We start from the raw sequence: 19,568 nt of genomic DNA, 5'->3' as shown, positions 1-19,568 counted from the left end.
ATTTCCAAAGGATGAGTATTTGGTAGGTGTGGGAGGCAGTACAGTAGTCTCTGGTGTTCTTAACTTGCCACTATTCCATTATATGGAACCACTACCTTACATGCCAGAGCCAGGTTAAGGGCAACTGGGCTCTCAGTGTTCTCAGCAGCACTGTGCCCTAAGTAGAGTTTCCATCCCAGAAGCAAGGTGTGGGCAAAAGAAGGCAGCCATTACCACTCAGCCACACTTGACCAGCAAAAGGCAGATAGAGGCAGGATGAGGAATGCTCTCATACTGCTCTTCCCTGGAAGACAGCCCTACTCCAGGGGAACTGTGGGGAAAGGAAACCCTATTTTCTTGATAGTACCAATCTAGAATGGAGTTACCATCTTGCTCAGTTGGGCGAAGTGTTAGTCGCTCAGTTGTGTCTGACTCTTTGTCTGAACTGTGGGGAAAGGAAACCCTATTTTCTTGATAGTACCAATCTAGAATGGAGTTACCATCTTGCTCAGTTGGGAGAAGTGTTAGTTGCTCAGTCCTGTCTGACTCTTTGCAAGCCCATGGACTGTAGCCAACCAGACTTCTCTGTCTGTGGAATTATCCAGGCAAGAATATTAGAGTGGGTAGCCGATGCCTTCTCCAGAGGATCTTCCAGACCCAGGAATTGAATTCGGGTCTCCTGCACTGCAGGCAGATTCTTTACCATCTGAGCCACCAGAGCAGCCCTCAGGTAGGAGAGGAGACGGAAAAACAAGTCTTGGTTCAAATACCACAGATTCTTTCCCAAAGTTTAGTAAAAACACTTTGAATAAATGTTTAATTGCTGCATGGCCTTTAGAACATTTCCAGACATTAATTAAAAAAAAAAAAGTGTTACCAATTTCGCTGGGGAATGGGCCCAGAGCTCACGCCATCCATGCTATCTCTCTCAGTCCAAATTCCTAAGCTCTACAAAGTTCTACAGGATCCAGTTCCTACACACATGTATCTCACACTTTAGCACTTTTATTTACTTTACTCACTCTGTCCTAAAAAGGGTGGTCTTCCTTAGGATCTTTTTTATTTTCTGTTCCCTGTAGAAAACTCTTTCTTCACATTTCTCCATGAACAAGTTCTTTCTCACTTCATTCAGATCTCAGCTCAAATGTCATTTCAAGACATTCTCTAAAATAGTATACCTGCCACTCACGCTTTACCAATGTATTCTGCTTTGATTTTCTTCAAACCACCTAAATTTACTTAACATTCACTTTCCTATTTGCTTAAGGTCTGTTTCCCACATTCGATTAAAAGCTCTAGGAGAGCAGAGGACCTTGCCTGTCTTATTTGCTACTGTATGTCTAGTATTTAGAACAGTACTTGGCACAAAGTCAATACTCAATAAATACTTGTGGTATAAAAAACAAACAGAAATCAAAGTATTTTTAAAGCTACTTACATTTTAAATGACATTAACAGGTAATCTGTTTTTATTTATATCCAAAAAGAGCAGAAACAGTAACAGAGTATGGAAGAAGATGTAACAGTGATCTATTTTGCTGAGAAAACAAACAGAAATGGCCAAAAGCTAGGAATTTTAAGTCCTGTTTTAGTAATTCTAAAACTTATTTTTATAAATAGCAGTGCTGACCTGCCACTGCCTTTACACTACATATAAAAGGCCCCAAAGAATCACCTCTAACTCAATGGTAACACGAAAACAAAACTAAAATAACAAATGCTTATACTATGATCAGTAGTTTTCACACAGTTAGAGATAACAGATTTAGAAGCTAATCAAATTGAAAATCCCTAATCAGATATATTTGTAAATAAAACTCTTTAGCATTAAAAGAAAGATATTATTTCCATGTTCTCACTATCACTCCATATACCTTCCTATTAAGGCCAGGTTTTGCAATGACTTAGCAAGGCTAAGCAAAAGGAACTTAGGTTATGGAGTATTACCTTGAGTCCTGTTTTCTCATCATCACTTCCATTATTTGTAGATGGTGTCTCATCTCCTTGCCTGGAAACCAAGACAAAATCTTCACTATTAAGAGTAGACACAGAGTCTGAGGAGACACTGATTTTTCCAACAGAAGCCTTGTCATCCATGACTCAAGAATGAAGCTCAACTCATGAATGATTAAATATTTTAAAAATGCCTGAAAAACAAAAACCATAAAGATACTCATATAGAATGTCTGCTAGATATTCAATTATGTTCTAAGTTTTACAAATTACATATGGAAAAACTTAAATTAAAACAAACAAAACAAACTTTCAAAATATTTTCCAAAGACTTTCACTACTTACAGGTTAGCCTTTTTTATTCCATATATAAGGGAATTTATTCCATATATAAGGGCCAAGGTAGATCACATTTCAAAAAAATAAACAAATAAAACATTTCCTTGAGAATAACTCTGGCTATCTACACTGATTTCTTCGACATTCTGGTAACTCTATTCTTTTTAGAGAACATAAAAAGTACTAAACTTACTGTCTATCCTTTTCTTTGTAAAGCTGCACAAACAAATGAAATTGAAAGCACTTAGGACAACAAACATGCATGCAGGACAGTAAGGTTTTCCCTAACACTGCTGATACTTGTACTAACAACCTGTTTTAAGAAACAAAATTTCATATTAACCCCAAAGAAAAATAAATTCAGGGCAAGCATAAATTTTAGAGCAGGGAAATACTGTATGAGGCACGAAATCAGAGGTCTATTAAAAACTCAATAATCCCATCCCACAGTTTCTTAGAACCCAACTCAAAATGAACATTATCAATAAAGAAGTTTCAGGCCAAAAATTTCCAGCAAGGAGCAGAAAAAAATGTGTCATTTACGAAAATCCATTCAATTATTGACTCATGGAATAAAATTCAAACTCATCTGTCATTTAAAAATCTGGTTCTGCATATTTTGTGGGAATGTTCCCATTTGGTCGCCAAAACAACCACAGAACAAATAATATAACACTATGCAGCAGCACACTCAGCTTTAGCCAATAAACAAAACTCACTCTTTAAAAAAGTTGCTCTCACAGTATGCTCATCTTATATACCTCAGAGGTAAAAATTCTGAGAATTTGTTTATTAAAGAAGAGGTCCAGATCTATGTTTTGGATTTTTAACTGAACACATATTTATTGAGCAATACACCATATGCCAAGCACTATTTTTCCCTCAAAAGCTAACATCTGGCTAAGCACCTGGCAGCAAAAACTACACAATCTCTGAATACTATAGTTGGAAAAAAACTTAGCAGTTATCAAAACTGTTAAACAGATAATGAAATAGCAACCCCAAGAGTTGTAGGGTCATTTAATCGGGTTTAATTAAAGCTCAAACCCTGGACTCCTTGCTGCTCTCTATTTAAGCTGATTTGCTTGTTTAAAGGCTCTACATTTCATAGGACCTTATCTAAATGCATAGTGTAGCATAGAGATGCTTCAAATGTACGTCTGAAAACTTTTAAAAATGCAGTCCTGCTTCATTCAGGCAATGAATATTTCCCAAGTTTCTAGTTTCTAAATAACAAAATATGCTAAACAAGAAAAATTAGATTCTTTCCCAAAAGCAATTTATAATTTGGTAGAGAACAGAGGGATATTGAACAAGTTAATAGGTACTGATTTAGGGTAAAGAAAACTATGGAAACATGTTGAAGAATTAAGAAATATAGTCAAGGAGGATATGTCTTGGATGAGGATATATATTTTAATCCCTTGAGGTGTCTGCCCTCACAGGATCTTCTTCCTAAAGTGCTTCCCTTGCTTCAGTACTCAGTCAACTCCAAATAATCATTCTTGACCTAATAACCCTCCTTTTCCAAGAAGCCTGCCCAGTCTCTCCCCAGAGTCAAAAGCACTGCCCGCCTCATTTCTGTTCCCACAGCAGTTTTACATTTTAACAGTACCTATTATACTGTGTTAAAATCTGATGTTGAGTTCCCTCAACATCAAACTTAATACTCACATATCTGTTTCACAGATTAGGAAACTGAGGCTTAGAGAGATGGTATAATTTGTTCAAGGTAACGGTTGTAATTTAACTGGTTAGAAGCAAAGTCAAAAGCTTTCATTTAGATGGCAATGCTTTTCCCATGTGACACATCTGGGCCTTGTTCCACAACACTCAGCATCAGATAAAGGAATCTCCATCTTTTTTAGAACTTGTCCTTTAGGTAAGGTTTTCATGCTTAATTAGTCTTTTTCCCATGTTTTTAAAAATGTTACTAATAGTAAGATAGCAGCTGCTGCTGCTGCTGAGTCGCTTCAGTCAAGTCCGACTTTGTGCAACCCCATAGACGGCAGCCCACCAGGTTCCCCCATCCCTGGGATTCTCCAGGCAAGAACACTGGAGTGGGTTGCCATTTCCTTCTCCAATGCATGAAAGTGAGAAGTGAAAGTGAAGTCACTCAGTCGTGTCTGACTCTTAGCGACCCCATGGACTGCAGCCTACCAGGCTCCTCTGTCCATGGGATTTTCCAGGCAAGACTACTGGAGTGGGGTGCCGCTGCCTTCTCCGAAGATAGCAGAGGGCCTGGAAAAGTTTTCTAAAACGATAATCTCAGAGACATTAACAACTTTCTACAATATTCTAGACTCAAAAATAATACTTTGGTATCTACACTACGGAACTGAGATTTGGCAGGCTCCAAGTTCAACCTATTTTCTTTGAGGAAGTGACAGGAAAGTACACTTTATAAGATACTTTACTGTTTGTTTTGGCCCTGAAAGTAACTGAATCACTCAGTAGAAATGAGATTTATCAAAACACTAAGCAGTACAGGAGGAGTTATGTAATAAGGCTCCCCTTCTCCAGCCTCCGTGGGCAGAAGTGAAGAGTCAGTCCACAAGCTCCAAGGATTCTAGAGAAGATCACCCCACCCTCCCCTGGTCTCCACAACCAAGAGGCATCCCAGAACTTCATATACTCCTGGAAAAATTCTAGAGTATTCACAATCTCTGTCTTGAGACCATAAGAACTAGTTTTGTTGTTCTTCATCCCTTCTTACACCAGCTACCACAAGAAGCCCCTACTCTAATTCTCATGGACACTAAAGTACAAATTTCCTCCCCATAAACACCCTACACTACCATCCCTCTTCCTATTTTTCTCCATACCACCTATCACTGTTTGACACATTTACCTTGTCATCATAATTTGCTTTTAAATATCATGTAAGCATAAGGGCAGGGATTTCTGCCTGTTTCATGAGCTGCGGTAGCCCTAACAAGTGAAAGAATAACTGGCCATAGTAGGTGCTCAAATGTGTACTAAAGAAATAGGATAAATGGCAAATAAAAGACGTAAGATAACAAGAGTCACCCAATGAAAAAGGCAAGAGCAGCTTTTATAACTGACAGGAAGAATAGAAGTCATTATTTATGATGGTAAAGCAAACAGTTAAGAGTTAGGAAAAAATACAAGTTAGTATGCTGGTTCTACCACTGAATAATAGTGTAAGCTTGGTCATACCAAGCCTCAGATTCCGTAAATGAAAATGGTGTACTACCTACCTCACAGAGTCATTATAAAAATTACTCTCTGTAGCACTGACATATATACTCTACCATGTGTAAAGCAGCTAGTGGGAAACTGCTGGTATAACACGGGAGCTCAACTCCTGCTTTGTGACAACCAAGAAGGGCTGGGATGAGGGGATGGGACAGAGTGGGAGAGAGGCTGAAGGAGGAGCGGATATATGCATACTTCCAGCTGATTCATGTTGTACAGCAGAAACCAGGACAACACTGTAAAGCAATTATCTTCCAATTAAAAAACACTAAGAAATAGATATATGTATATCCAAGAGCCAACTGCTATTGAAGGATGGTCAAGAGCCTTGATTATGGCCAGTTCTTTTCCATTTCACTCTTTCATTAACCGGAGAGTGAAACCAACTCCCAATTTTAACAAATATCAACAGATTTTGGTAATTTAGGAAACAATATTAGCACAAAATATATGTAACACTTCTAGTTCCAGTCTTATTTGAAAGTGAAAGTGTTTAGTCGCTCAGTAGTGTCCAACTCTTGTAGCCCAAGAGGCAAGAATACTGGAGTGGGTTGCCATTCCCTTCTCCAAGGGATCTTCCCAACCCAGAAATTGAACCGCCTCTCCTGCATTGCAGGCACATTCTTTACCATCTTAGCCACTAGGTCAGTATCTAACTTTTTTATACTTAAGTAAACATAAAAGAATACTTTGTATCTCTGTGTTAACACTTTGCTGCTGCTGCTAAGTTGCTTCAGTCTTGTCTGACTCTGTGCGACCCCACAGACGGCAGCCCACCAGGCTCCCCCATCCCTGGGATTCTCCAGGCAAGAACACTGGAGTGGGTTGCCATTTCCTTCTCCAATGCATGAAAGTGAAAAGTGAAAGTTTACAGATTACTAAAATGTACACCTTCATCTCATTTTATCATCCTAACAACTCTGTATCTGGGAGGCACTCAGTTTGTCTCCCTTTATATAAGTGATGAGCCTAGACCCCTACAACACGTCCAGTTACCGACAGGGCCAGGTTGGTGAGTACTAGTGCAGGGATGCTTCATTCTATCTCCTTTAATAAGTCAAGTAACTTAAAATGATAAGTAATTTTAATTACGCAACCTCATGCATCAAAACCAAAGGCTCAGTTATATTATAGTCCCATCTGTACCACAGTGACAACTCTATGCTCAACCACACACTTTTGCAAAGATTGTAGTATAAAATGTGCCTCAATCTTGTTGAATGAACAAAGATTCATTTTCATTCTCAATCTCCTCTTAAAACTATAAACCTGTTAAAGGAGAGTGAAAAGGTAAAGAACTAGCCATGATAAGAGCTCTTTTGATAGTTCTTCAAAAGCAGTGCTTACTTTTTAAAAACTTGAACTTTGGGACAGAGTATCATCAGATATTTGTATTTTTCTAACATTATTCAGAGCAGTAACATAAACAGTGAACTTGCAGTGGTATGGATTTGCTAATGTGCAATTAGTAGAGCAAAAATCACCTCCCAATAAGTGACCCACCGAACCTGATAAGAGAGATGAGTGATACTTGTAATTGAACTTGACATACTTGAGACAAGTAAAAGGTGCTTGTTTCTGGCACTAGTCCAAGCACTCCAGTTCATCTTTATTTCCTTGGTTTTCCTGACATTCTTCCTGAAGGAGTATTAACTCCTCCTCCACCCCACTCCAGTACTCTCGCCTGGAAAATCCCATGGATGGAGGAGCCTGGTAGGCTGCAGTCCATGGGGTCGCTAAGAGTCAGACACGACTGAGCGACTTCACTTTAAATTTTCATGCATTGGAGAAGGAAATGGCAACCCACTCCAGTGTTCTTGCCTGGAGAATCCCAGGGACGGGGGAGCCTGGTGGCCTGCTGTTTATGGGGTCACACAGAGTCGGACATGACTGAAGTGACTTACCAGCAGCAGCCACTTCAATAGGACTCCCCACTCACACCAAACTGCTGCTGCTAAGTCACTTCAGTCGTGTCCGACTCTGTGCAAACCCACAGATGGCAGCCCACCAGGCTCCCCCGTCCCTGGGATTCTCCAGGCAAGAACACTGGAGTGGGTTGCCATTTCCTTCTCCAATGCATGAAAGTTAAAAGTGAAAGTGAAAGTGGCTCAGTCATATCTGACTCTTGGCGACCCCATGGACTGTAGCCCACCAGGCTCCTCCATCCATGGGATTTTCCAGGCAAGAGTACTGGAGTGAGGTGCCACTGCCTTCTCTGTCTCACCGAGCAGTCCCTCTCAAAATCTGGCTACTGTAACTCTCACCAACCCTTACTAAACCTCTTCTTTTAAAAACTGAATTCAAACCTTGTCTATGTGACGTTGGGTGTTTTTAACACTCTGAGCATCCATTCAAAAAGGAAAAATACATGTATGTGTGTGTGTATGTATGTGTACAGACACACATACATATATATAAACAAATAAAAATCAACAATACAAAACTTAAAAACTCAAACAATTCTTTTCAGTTCTCATCTTATTTCCACTGGCTGAAATAAATGAAAATGCTTATCATTTCCTTATTGTGAAACTCTTTTTGCTTCCATTTTCTACCTCTAGCACCTTTTACCATTTCCTTCAAGTTCCCTTTTCTCTGCCCACTCCTTATTTTTTTAAAGAAAAATTTGGCTGTACAGATCTAGTTCCCTGACCAGGGATCAAACCCACTACCCCTGCATTGATTGGGGGTGTGGAGTCTTCACCACTGGACCACCAGGAAAATCCCTGCCCACTGTAAGTTCATCTGTCCTCCTCTTCCTTCCATATCTGCCCCTAGCTATCTCAGTACCTCCTGTGTTGTAACTTTTTTGTATGCTGATGATACTGTAGCCCTGTTTTTCTCCCTAATTTCATGTGGGCGCTTGTGTTTTGTTCTGTGTGTTTTTTTTTTTGTTTTTTTTTACCTATTCAGTATTGAGTATCTGTTATGTGCCAGGCACTAGGTACAGTGTAATGGTGAGGAAAGGTACTCTTTACCCTTGACAGGCTTATAGTAGAGAACATGGACAAACAAACAAGTAATTACAATATAGTGCTTGGTATAGTAAGAGGTTCCAAATAGGAAAAGGAGTTCGTCAAGGCTGTATATTGTCACCCTGCTTATTTAACTTCTATGCAGAGTACATCATGAGAAACGCTGGACTGGAAGAAACACAAGCTGGAATCAAGATTGCCAGGAGAAATATCAATAACCTCAGATATGCAGATGACACCACCCTTATGGCAGAAAGTGAAGAGGAACTCAAAAGCCTCTTGATGAAAGTTAAAGTGGAGAGTGAAAAAGTTGGCTTAAAGCTCAACATTCAGAAAACTAAGATCATGGCATCTGGTCCCATCACTTCATGGCAAATAGATGGGAAACAGTGGAAACAGTGTCAGACTTTATTTTTCTGGGCTCCCAAATCACTGCAGATGGTGATTGCAGCCATGAAATTAAAAGACACTTTCTCCTTGGAAGGAAAGTTATGACCAACCTAGACAGCATATTCTAAAGCAGAGACATTACTTTGTCAACAAAGGTTCGTCTAGTCAAGGCTATGGTTTTTCCTGTGGTCATGTATGGATGTGAGAGTTGGACTGTGAAGAAGGCTGAGCACCAAAGAATTGATGCTTTTGAACTGTGGTGTTGGAGAAGACTCTTGAGAGTCCCTTGGACTGCAAGGAGATCCAACCAGTCCATTCTGAAGGAGATCAGCCCTGGGATTTCTTTGGAAGGAATGATGCTAAAGCTGAAACTCCAGTACTTTGGCCACCTCATGCGAAGAGTTGACTCATTGGAAAAGACTCTGATGCTGGGAGGGATTGGGGGCAGGAGGAGAAGGGGACGACAGAGGATGAGATGGCTGGATCGTATTGCTGACTTGATGGACGTGAGTCTGAGTGAACTCCGGGAATTGGTGATGGACAGGGAGGCCTGGCGTGCTGCGATTCATGGGGTCGCAAAGAGTCGGACACGACTGAGCGACTACTCTGATCTGATAGTAATAGGTATGCATATGGTGTTATGAGAATACACAGGTGGGATCTGCTACACGTATCCCATACCCATCTCAAAATTGACTCCATATATCCAAAGCAGAGCCCATCTTCACACAAGCATATTCTTCCTCATAGCTTCCTTATCAGTGGTTAACAACCACTGATTCAAGATGGAAATGTCCCCCCCCACCCCCCACCGCTCCCGCAATCCCTGACTCCTTTTCTCATTCTCCCTTGGAATTCTAATAGATTTTAGTTCCAAAACATATCCCAAATCTGCTCTTTCTTTGCCATCTTTCATGTCACTCTCTTGCATTTTATTCTCTTTCAACTTTGCTACAACATAAGTCTCTCTTTCTAGACTCTCTCTAGTCATTATCAAGGCCTCATAGCTAATCTCTAAAATTCAGATTTGATCACATATCCGACCCCTTCCTTTGATTGCTCCTGACTGAAAACAGAAAAATCCAAATTCCTTAAATCATTAATTCTTAAAAATCTGGAGCCAATCTCTCATTCTAGTCTGATCTCCCTCTATGAAACCATACCAGGGAACTCCAATTATGCCATGCATTTTTATGCTTTCAAACCTTTGCTCATGCCATTTCTTAAGCTTGGAGTGTGTTTTCATTTCTCCAATTAGTCCTACTCCCCCACAAGCAATGCAGTGATACAATCAAATATTTAACCTCCTCTTCCTTTCTGAAATAATCCTTATTTCCCTCTAGGGCTCTTAAGGCTTTTTGTTTGCTTGCTTTTTAATTCTATCACAGAATTACATTTATCACACAGTAAAATGTTATACCTCTTTTCTCCTATATTGATCATTCATTTCGGAAACAATTATTTAGTATAAACCACCACAGTAAACACTGGGAATACAATGAGCACACATAGTCCCTTTGAACTACTTTTGGACAGGGATCTTTAAGGGTTTGCTTATATTATCTTCATATGCTTGCTTATGGCAGTGTTCAGTAAATGTGACTGGATGGCTAATACTTGTTCAGTGTTTAAGTAACAGGGTTTATAGACTGTGAGATGGACGAACGACAAATATGCTACACTACAAGCATTTCTGGGGGTGCAGATATGAAAGATTGGGATAGAGGCTAAAAACAACAACAACAACAACAACAACAAAACCACCACAACTACCTTTTGACTGTGCCTGACTAACTCTTCTTTTAGGTTTCCAACCGTGAAAAGCAGTTAAACACCATTGAGCCAAATCTTGGATTCCCTCTGAACCCAAACATTCTCTCATCACTTCCCTCCCAATCTCCATCATTTCTGTTGCTCCACCAGTGAAAAAAATGAGTACAGCTTTAGGGAGTCTTAAAGACAATACTTGGGCTTTCCCAGTGGCTCAGTGTTAAAAGAATTAGCCTGCAATGCAGAAGCCACAGGTTCGATCTTTGGATCAGGAAGATTCCCTGGAGGAGGGCATGGCAACCCACTCCAGTATTCTTGCCTGGAGAATCCCATGGACAGAACAGCCTAGAAGGCTACAGACCACAGGTTGCAAAGAGTTGGACACAACTGAAGTGACTTAGCATGCACACACACGGACGATACTTAAATAATCTTGCTGAATTTAAAGAACACTACTTACCAGTTCCTAAGTATCAATTGTATGCCCCACATAGTACTTAGAAGCTTCACATGCATTGTTACTAATCTTCATACTACCCTTCCCAGATAGGTATGAACTTCATACGACAAACTGAGGCTTAGAATGGCTCAATAATGCTTAAGTTCAGAGCGACAACTGTAGAACTTGATCCAATCCCAGGGATCTAGGCGCCTGTCCTTTTCAGGAATGCATCTCTCCTCCTTGGTGTTCTGTCACCATTCTCTACCCATTCCAATCCATCTTCTATGTTGTTCCCAGTTGTACTCTTCTAAAACACGGATCTGATAAGATTACTCTCTGTTCAGTAAAGGACAAGTCAGAAAGCAGCAAGAGAGTCAAGTCCCAAACATGCTTAGCAGGCCAATTCCTATGGGCTTGTAGCTCAATAAAATTAAACAACTACAAAGAAGTTGTATTTTAAAATCATATGATATTAATCTCAGCTTTTTTCCTGGATTTGAGGTTTGTTGCCCTGCACTGGTTTTCATATGAACTTCTCACAACATATCCCTGGGAAGGGTGGGATGAATCTAACAAAACTCCATGGAAAATCATCGCATCTTTGAAAAATAAATTCCGTTCCACCACTACTAATTGCTAAACAATTGAGGTGTCTTTATTGAAGTCTGACTTTTGAATTTCGTGACTGATTCTTTGAATTATTTTAGTGAGCTTAGAGAACCTATTACTTTAAGCCTTCCAAATAATTTTAGCTTAGCTTTAAAAACCAAAAAGAAAATGAAACTTAACCATCGTGGGCCTACAGCACATATAGGCAAGAAAAACCAGCTTACAAAAAAGTCACTGTTAGGCAAATTTTAACCCATCACGTCTGTCACAATTAACTTCTTTAAACTATGAAGTGACTCTTCGAGCTTGATTTCAGATGAACCATTAAGGATACCTTAAAGAAATATAACTCAGTCAAAAGCTTTCTTAATTTAAATAAAAATTTAAAAAATTCAATCTTTCTACATAAGTATTACCATTTTAGCCATTTTTAAGTGTATAGTTTCATGGCTTTCAGTATATTTACATTTAGTGCAACCATCACCACAACCTATCTCTAGAACTTTTCCATCTTCCCCAACTGAGACTCTGTACCTATTAAATTCCAATTCCTATTCCCCCAGGCAACCAACATTCTACTTTCCGTCACTAAGAATCTGACTACGAGGTATTTCATGTAAGCAGTGAAATTATATGGTATTTGTATTTTTATGGTTGATTTATTTCACTTAGCATAATGTTTCCTAAGCTTATCTATGTTGCAGCATTTGTCAGAATTTCCTTTCTTTTTTATGGTCAGATAGCATCCCATGGTATGAATATACCACCCTTTGTTTATCCATTCACTGGTCAATAAAAGTTCTAAAAGCCTAAATGTAACTTTATGGACCTTTAGGATAAAACTCACAAAATCAATACAGAAAAATGCCTAAACACCACAGCTAATGATTTCAGAGGTACTATACTTTTCCCTTTCTTACTGACAAATCGAGCTTTAATAAGACTTTATTCAAAGTTAACAGTCTGGTGTTCTACTGAAAAACCAACTGGGATTTGAACTCCTTAGTCCTTTGTGATTTGACTTGGACCATGTGATAGCTCCAGTTCTTTTAACACATAAAATGAGGGGGCCAAGTCCTTTTAATTCTTTTGTGAATGAGAACATCCAGGAAAGGGAAGGGGGGCAGGAATATCAGGTGCCTCCCAATCCTAATCCATGATGCAGGCATTTTAAGTGTCATTTTTACAAACAAAGAAACTGAGAATCAGCATCATTAAGTATCTTACCTTCAGTCATATATTAAGTAAGTTTGAGACTTGGGATATCTGTATTTTTTCTGATTCCAAAGTTCACAGTCTCCCCTCTATATCTTGATATTTTAATGAAAGGTACAAAAAGAGGTGGGGATGAAATGCACATAAAACATTCTTTAACTGAGTTGATTATCAAGTACAACACTGTTGACACCTGAAAAAATAAACCATATAAGTGGTTTTTCCATGTTCCTATGGCTATTTTAGGAACCAGCACTCTAGTTTTTTCCAGAACTCTAGGAATGCTGGCTTTATGCCCCTTCAACACAATACCTCTGTGACTAAATATTTAAGTTACTTGGATGCCATGACCACAAAAGAAATCCAACTGTGGGAACACAGGGAAAATTAGTTAATATTAACATACTACTCATTCACAAGGTCCGATTATATTTCTAACAGTAGTACACATTTTTAAGCATCCCTGTATTTACTTTTTCTGGAATGGATTTCTCAAGCATAATATAACTCACACCAGTTTTGTAAACATAAAAACAAATATTTTTAAGCAATGAAGGATTTTCTAAAGACTTTTACATTTAGTGCAACCATCATCACCACCTATCCCTAGAACTTTTCCATCTTTCCCAACTGAGACTCTGTACCTATTAAATTCCAATTCCTATTCCCCCAGGCAACCAACATTCTACTTTCTGTCTCTATAAATCCGACTACTCGAAGTAATCCATATAAGTAGCGAAATTACATGAATTGGCTTGTAATGCACTGGTCATAGCAAACACCCTCTTCTAACAACACAAGAGAAGACTCTACACATGGACATCACCAGATGGTCAATACCAAAATCAGATTGATTATATTCTTTGTAGCCAAAGATGGAGAAGCTCTATACAGTCAGAAAAAACAAGACCAGGAGCTGACTGTGGCACAGATCATGAACTCCTTACTGCCAAATTCAGACTTAAATTGAAGAAAACAGGGAAAACCACTAGACCATTCAGGGGTGACCTAAATCAAATCCCTTATGATTACACAGTGGAAATGACAAATAGATTTAAGGGATTAGATCTGATAGAGTGCCTGAAGAACTATGGACGGAGGTTCGTGACATTGTTCAGGAGGCAGTGATCAAGACCATCCTCAAAAAAAAAAAGAAACACAAAATGGCAAAATGGTTGTCTGAGAAGGCCTTAGAAACAGCCGAGAAAAGAAGAGAAGCTAAAGACAAAGGAGAAAAGGAAAGATATACCCATTTGAATGCAGAGTTCCAAAGAATAGCAAAGAGATAAGAAAGCCTTCCTCAGTGATCAATGCAAAGAAGTAGAGGAAAGCAATAGCATGGGAAAACCTAGAGATCTCTTCAAGAAAACTAGGGATACCAAAGGAACATTTCATGCAAAGATGGGCCCAATAAAGGACAGAAATGATATGGACCTAACAGATGCACAAGATATTAAGAGGTAACAAGAATACACAGAAGAACTATACAAAAAAGATCTTCACGACCCAGATAATCATGATGGTGTGATCACTCACCTAGAGCCAGACATCCTGGAATGTAGTCAAGTGGCCCTTAAGAAGAATCTCTATGAACAAACCTAGTGGAGGTGATGGAATTTCAGTTGAGCTCTTTCAAATCTTAAAAGACGATGCTGTGAAAGTGCTGCACTCAACATGCCAGCAAATTTGGAAAACTCAGCAGTGGCCACAGGACTGGAAAAGGTCAGTTTTCATTCCAATCCCAAAGAAAGGCAATGACAAACAATATTCAAACTATCACACAATTGCACTCATCTCACACGCTAGTAAAGTAATGCTCAAAATTCTCCAACCCAGGCTTCAACAGTACATGAAGCGTGAACTTCCCGATGTTCAAGCTGGATTTAGAAAAGGCAGAGGAACCAGAGATCAAATTGCCAACACCCCTTGGATCATAGAAAAAGCAAGAGAATTTCAGAAAAACATCTACTTCTGCTTTATTGATTACGCCAAAGCCTTTGACTATGTGGATCACAGCAAACTGTGAAAAATTCTTAATGAGACAGGAATACCAGACCATCTGATCTACCTCCTGAGAAATCTGTATGCAGGTCAAGAAGCAACAGTTAGAACCGAACATGGAACAATAGACTGGTTCCAAATCAGGGAAGGAGTACGTCAAGGCTGTATATTGTCACCCTGTTATTTAACTTATATTCAGAGTACATCATGCAAAATGGCAGGCTGGATGAAGCACAAGCTGGAATCAAGATGGTGGGAAGAAATATCAATAACCTCAGATACGCAGGTGATACCACCCTTGTGGCAGAAAGCAAAGAGGAACCGAAGAGACTTGATGAAACTGAAAGAGGAGAGTGAAAAAGTTGGCTTAAAACTCAACATTCAAAAAACTAAGATCACGGCATCTGGTCCCATCACTTCATGGCAAACAGATGCGGAAACAACGGAAACAGTGACAGACTTTATATTTTGGGGCTCCAAAATCACTGCAGATGGTGATTGCAGCCATGAAATTAAAAGACAAGCGTCTTCGAAGAAAAGCTATGACCAACCTAGACAGTATATTAAAAAGCAGAGACATTACGTTGCTGACAAACGTCTGTCTAGTCAAAGCTATGGTTTTTCCAGTAGTCACGTAGTCATATAAGGATGTGAGAGTTGGACTATAAAGAAAGCTGAGTGCCAAAGAATAGATGCTTTTGAACTGTGGTGTTGGAGAAGACTCTTGAGAGACCCTTAGAACGCAAGGAGATCAAACCAGTCAATCCTAAAGGAAATCAATCCTGAATATTCATTAGAAGGACTGATGCTGAAGCTGAAACTCCAGTATTCTGACCAACAGATGCAAAGAACTGACTCACTGGCAAAGACCCTGATTCTTGGAAAGATTGAAGGCAGGAGAAAGTGATGACAGAGGATAAGATGGTTGGACGGCATCACCGACTTGATGGGACATGAGTTTGAGCAAGCTCCGGGAGTTGGTGATGGGCAGGGAAGCCTGGCATGCTGCAGTCCATGGAGTCGCAAAGTTGGACCTTACTGAGTGACCAAACTGAACTGTATTTACTTTTTCTGGAGTGGATTTCCCAAGCATAATATAATTTACACCAGTTCTGTAAATAAAAGCTAATATTTTTAAGCAATACAGGATTTTCTAAAGACTTTTCCTGTTTTTAGGAAATTACTCAATATAGTTCCTTCTCACACATAGTGAAAACGATCAATCTATTCCATTTAGAATACCAACCTGTCTATATTTGGATCTGAAATGTTTAAACCAGGTGAACTTAATGCCAAGCAAACAAGTCATTTGCTAGATGACCAAAGCCTGAGATTAATGCAGCAAAATGGTTTCTCTTTTCCATGACCTCTGATTTTCAGGGGAATGTGTGAAGACAAACCATGAATGTTTAACAGAAGACACACAAGTTTTCTGAATCTTTTGATGTATAAGTGCCCTAGTCCATACTTATACAAGGATGGTGGGGCATTTGTTAAGAGTGTTGAATGGGGGGGGGGGGGTTGCTGCTGCTGCTAAGTTGCTTCAGTCGTGTCCGACTCTGTGTGACCCCATAGACAGCAGCCCACCAGGCTCCGCCGTCCCTGGGATGAATGGGGGCGGTGGACAACCAAAAAACATTTCCTGAGCACTTTCACTCACAGCATGGAATAGGCACCATGTAAGAAAATAAAAGAATTCACACATACTCAATTTAGTGTCAGAGATTTCTGTTTTAATTTAATATATATTATCTCTTTATTAGGGGATAGTTTACAAGTTCTGTTTAACTTTATTTTTTAATTGAAGGATAATTGCTTTACAGAATTTTGTTGGTTTCTGCCAAACATCAACATGAATCAGCCATAGAGTACGTATGTCCCCTCCCTCTTGAACCTTCCTCTCTCCTCCTCCTCACAGATGCTTTTAAACCTGTCTAAAAAGATCTTTCCTCACAACCAAAAAGCAAAAATGTAAAAATAACAAATAGATGTTTCTGTTAGGGAACAGTTTTTTTTAACCTAAGAATTAGCTTTTGAGGTTACAAAATCAGATTTTTCGTCAATTCACAGAGAATTCAACAGGTAACTATGATAAAGATGTAGCCATTTCTCTTTTGCAGGTATACCAGAGGAAATCATGTATCACAGCAAAAGAGATTTACATGACATATCTCTATTCTCACCTTGCCAGAATCCGTTCATCAGCATATTTTAAGGGCATAAGAAAGTTTATTAATCTACAGTAAAAATATTAAAATGATTAATTCATAGTTCTTAGCAGTAGTGTTATACAAACACCCAACATTTAATCCAATTTAGCCTTAAATACTATCTCTTAATACCCATGACAACATTTAAAATACATTCCCAAATAAATATTCTGTACATCAATTCCTTTTTCTGACACAAGGGCCGCCCTCAGAAGCTGGAAAATAAGATAACCAAAGATTCTTGATTATAACTACCAAAGTGTATATAAATAAGGGAAAATGAGGAAAAGAAATTTTAAACATTGTTAAGCTTTAAGGGTTAATAACATTTTATTAAAGTTATCACAGAAAGCAATTTGCTAATGTACCTTAAGAGATGTCATATTTTATTAGGCAGAAAAAAATTATTGCCACAAAGATTAACAGATGACAAGGAGTTGGGACTTATTACATAAAAGCTGATGCAACTAACTGGAGATAGGTAACAGCCATGCATTAACTCCAAAGAAGCCTAAACCTCCAAATTCAGCACCAGGCCACACAACTGAGAAAATATACTTCAAATGTTTTAGATCCAAGGTAATATATACCATTCAATGTGAAGCATGAACTTAAAAACAAGTTTAGGGCTTTATTTATACTATTTTATGATCACAGAAAAAGGGATTTGGGGGAAAAGTTAGGCCTTATAGAACTCTACTTGATAGAAATATAAAACCTTCAAAAAGTTCTGGTGATTACCTCAGAGTAATACAGTTGTTCTGGCAAGAGGAAACTTCCAAGCTAAACTCTATAAACTAAACTGTTCATGACTTGCAAACTGCCATATTTGGTCAGTCTTTACACATGAAGAGAAAAACAAGGCAGTTAGGGGTCAACAAGAGTGGTTATAATGTCAGTTTAAGTGTCTATCCAGTATTGTTTTGGATTACAAGTTTTCTGAAGAATAAGGATCTTAGGATCAACAAAAAACTGGACAGACTGGGAAGGGAGACCAGGTAATTTATGCAAATAGAAACAGCTGTTAAATTTATATGTTTTATCAGGTATACCCATGGATAGCCAAGTCCTTAGCCTTGGATTTTCTTTTTTTACTATCTAACTATGGAAAATCAATAAAACAAGGTAGTTACATACAAAGCACCCAAATGCATGCCAAACCTTGCTTTATGAACACTGGTTAAATTAGTACTTCTTTAATGTTTGAGTTTTAGCTCTAAGAAAGATTAAGTTTTACGTACACTTATTTCACATGCTTGAAAAGTGTAGTATCTGATTATACTGACACTACAAAGATAACACTTGTGCAGCCCATGTCAGAAACTCAGCACATCAGCAACTATAAAGACACACCACAGAAGAACTGACTTAAACTAATTATTTTCTGAAGCCGGTACTCAAAGGGCACATGTTAAAATAATCACTGGGAAATGGCGAGACCTTCAAAGTAGGCTTCATGTCAGCTGGAAACACTTCAACTGAAAATGTGCTCAATAAAAGATAATGACTTCTCTAAATAAAAGAATCTGGGCTGTAAAGTTTAGCTAGAAACGTACTCCATAATAGAAAACGACTTCTTCAATGAATCAAGGCTGTGTGGTTTGAGATATGTTTATGAAAAACCATGTTCCCTTATGTAGATAATGTGCATAATACACTTCTTTCAATATGCAGTAGAAGAGATAGGAAACAAGTGCCTTCACTTTTACAGTCCTACTAAACTACAATTTTATCCAGGTTAAGCACTTGCAAACTGCTAATAGAGCACTATGCCAAAATCAACTATACTTAACATTATTTAAAAGTAAAAAGAAAATTATGCAAAAAAATGCCAAACTGTATGCAGTTAGTAAGTACCCAAATATATACCTTAATACCGATGAGCTGAGCTAGTTAACTGTAAACTAAGTTATAAACCTGAAACGAAAAGGAACTGTGTACCATAACATAGCAATAGTTCAACTTTAATGACAAAGTTGAATTGATAATACGTACCGAACCCATTATTAATAAATACAAATCAATCGTGGACTCAAATTTTATTAATAGAAACTGAGGTCTACAAAGGAAGACAACTCTGTCCCTTACTCATTTTCAATTTTTAATAAGTAAACTCAAATAAAACCTTGAATATACATTAAAATAGCACCTTATACACGCTAGAATTAAGGCCAACAGGTCCTTCGTTTAAAAAGGAAAACGTGCACTCCTTTGGAACCTAAGTTTTTCAACTTTCTAAACCTCAGTTTTAATGTGACAAACTCAGTTCAATTCACTTTCTTCGGTTTTTTTTTCCCCTCCTAAACAAAGCAGCTGGGATACAGACACACACTCGCGACTTACTAGTCCAGTCCCACGTATGTGAATACAGGTGTTTATTTGAATGAATATATCAAGTGAATTGTAAAACCCTGTTCCCCACCCCCGCCCCCGACAACAAACAAACAAAAAACCCTCAAAAGATCT

General features: G+C 38.6%; 1 protein-coding gene across 6 annotated transcripts in view; it reads right to left on the bottom strand.

The window, feature by feature from the left end:
* Positions 1-19,568, bottom strand: part of RABGAP1 (RAB GTPase activating protein 1) — a 169,313-nt gene that overhangs the window by 139,905 nt on the left and 9,840 nt on the right. For 5 of the 6 annotated variants that reach the window (XM_027556208.1, XM_027556211.1, XM_027556207.1 and 2 more), the window contains one exon: positions 1,927-2,126. In XM_027556208.1, the coding sequence (XP_027412009.1) occupies positions 1,927-2,076 (150 nt within the window). In that variant the 5' untranslated portion in view covers positions 2,077-2,126. Of the gene's footprint in view, positions 1-1,926; positions 2,127-19,568 lie in introns of those variants that run through there. The other variant, XM_027556212.1, reaches the window with a different exon arrangement.

Source organism: Bos indicus x Bos taurus, chromosome 11 (assembly GCF_003369695.1).
Source record: "Bos indicus x Bos taurus breed Angus x Brahman F1 hybrid chromosome 11, Bos_hybrid_MaternalHap_v2.0, whole genome shotgun sequence".
Lineage (NCBI taxonomy): Eukaryota > Metazoa > Chordata > Mammalia > Artiodactyla > Bovidae > Bos > Bos indicus x Bos taurus.
The sequence above is the reverse complement of the archived record's forward strand: the minus strand, read 5'-3'. Positions and strand labels throughout refer to the sequence as shown.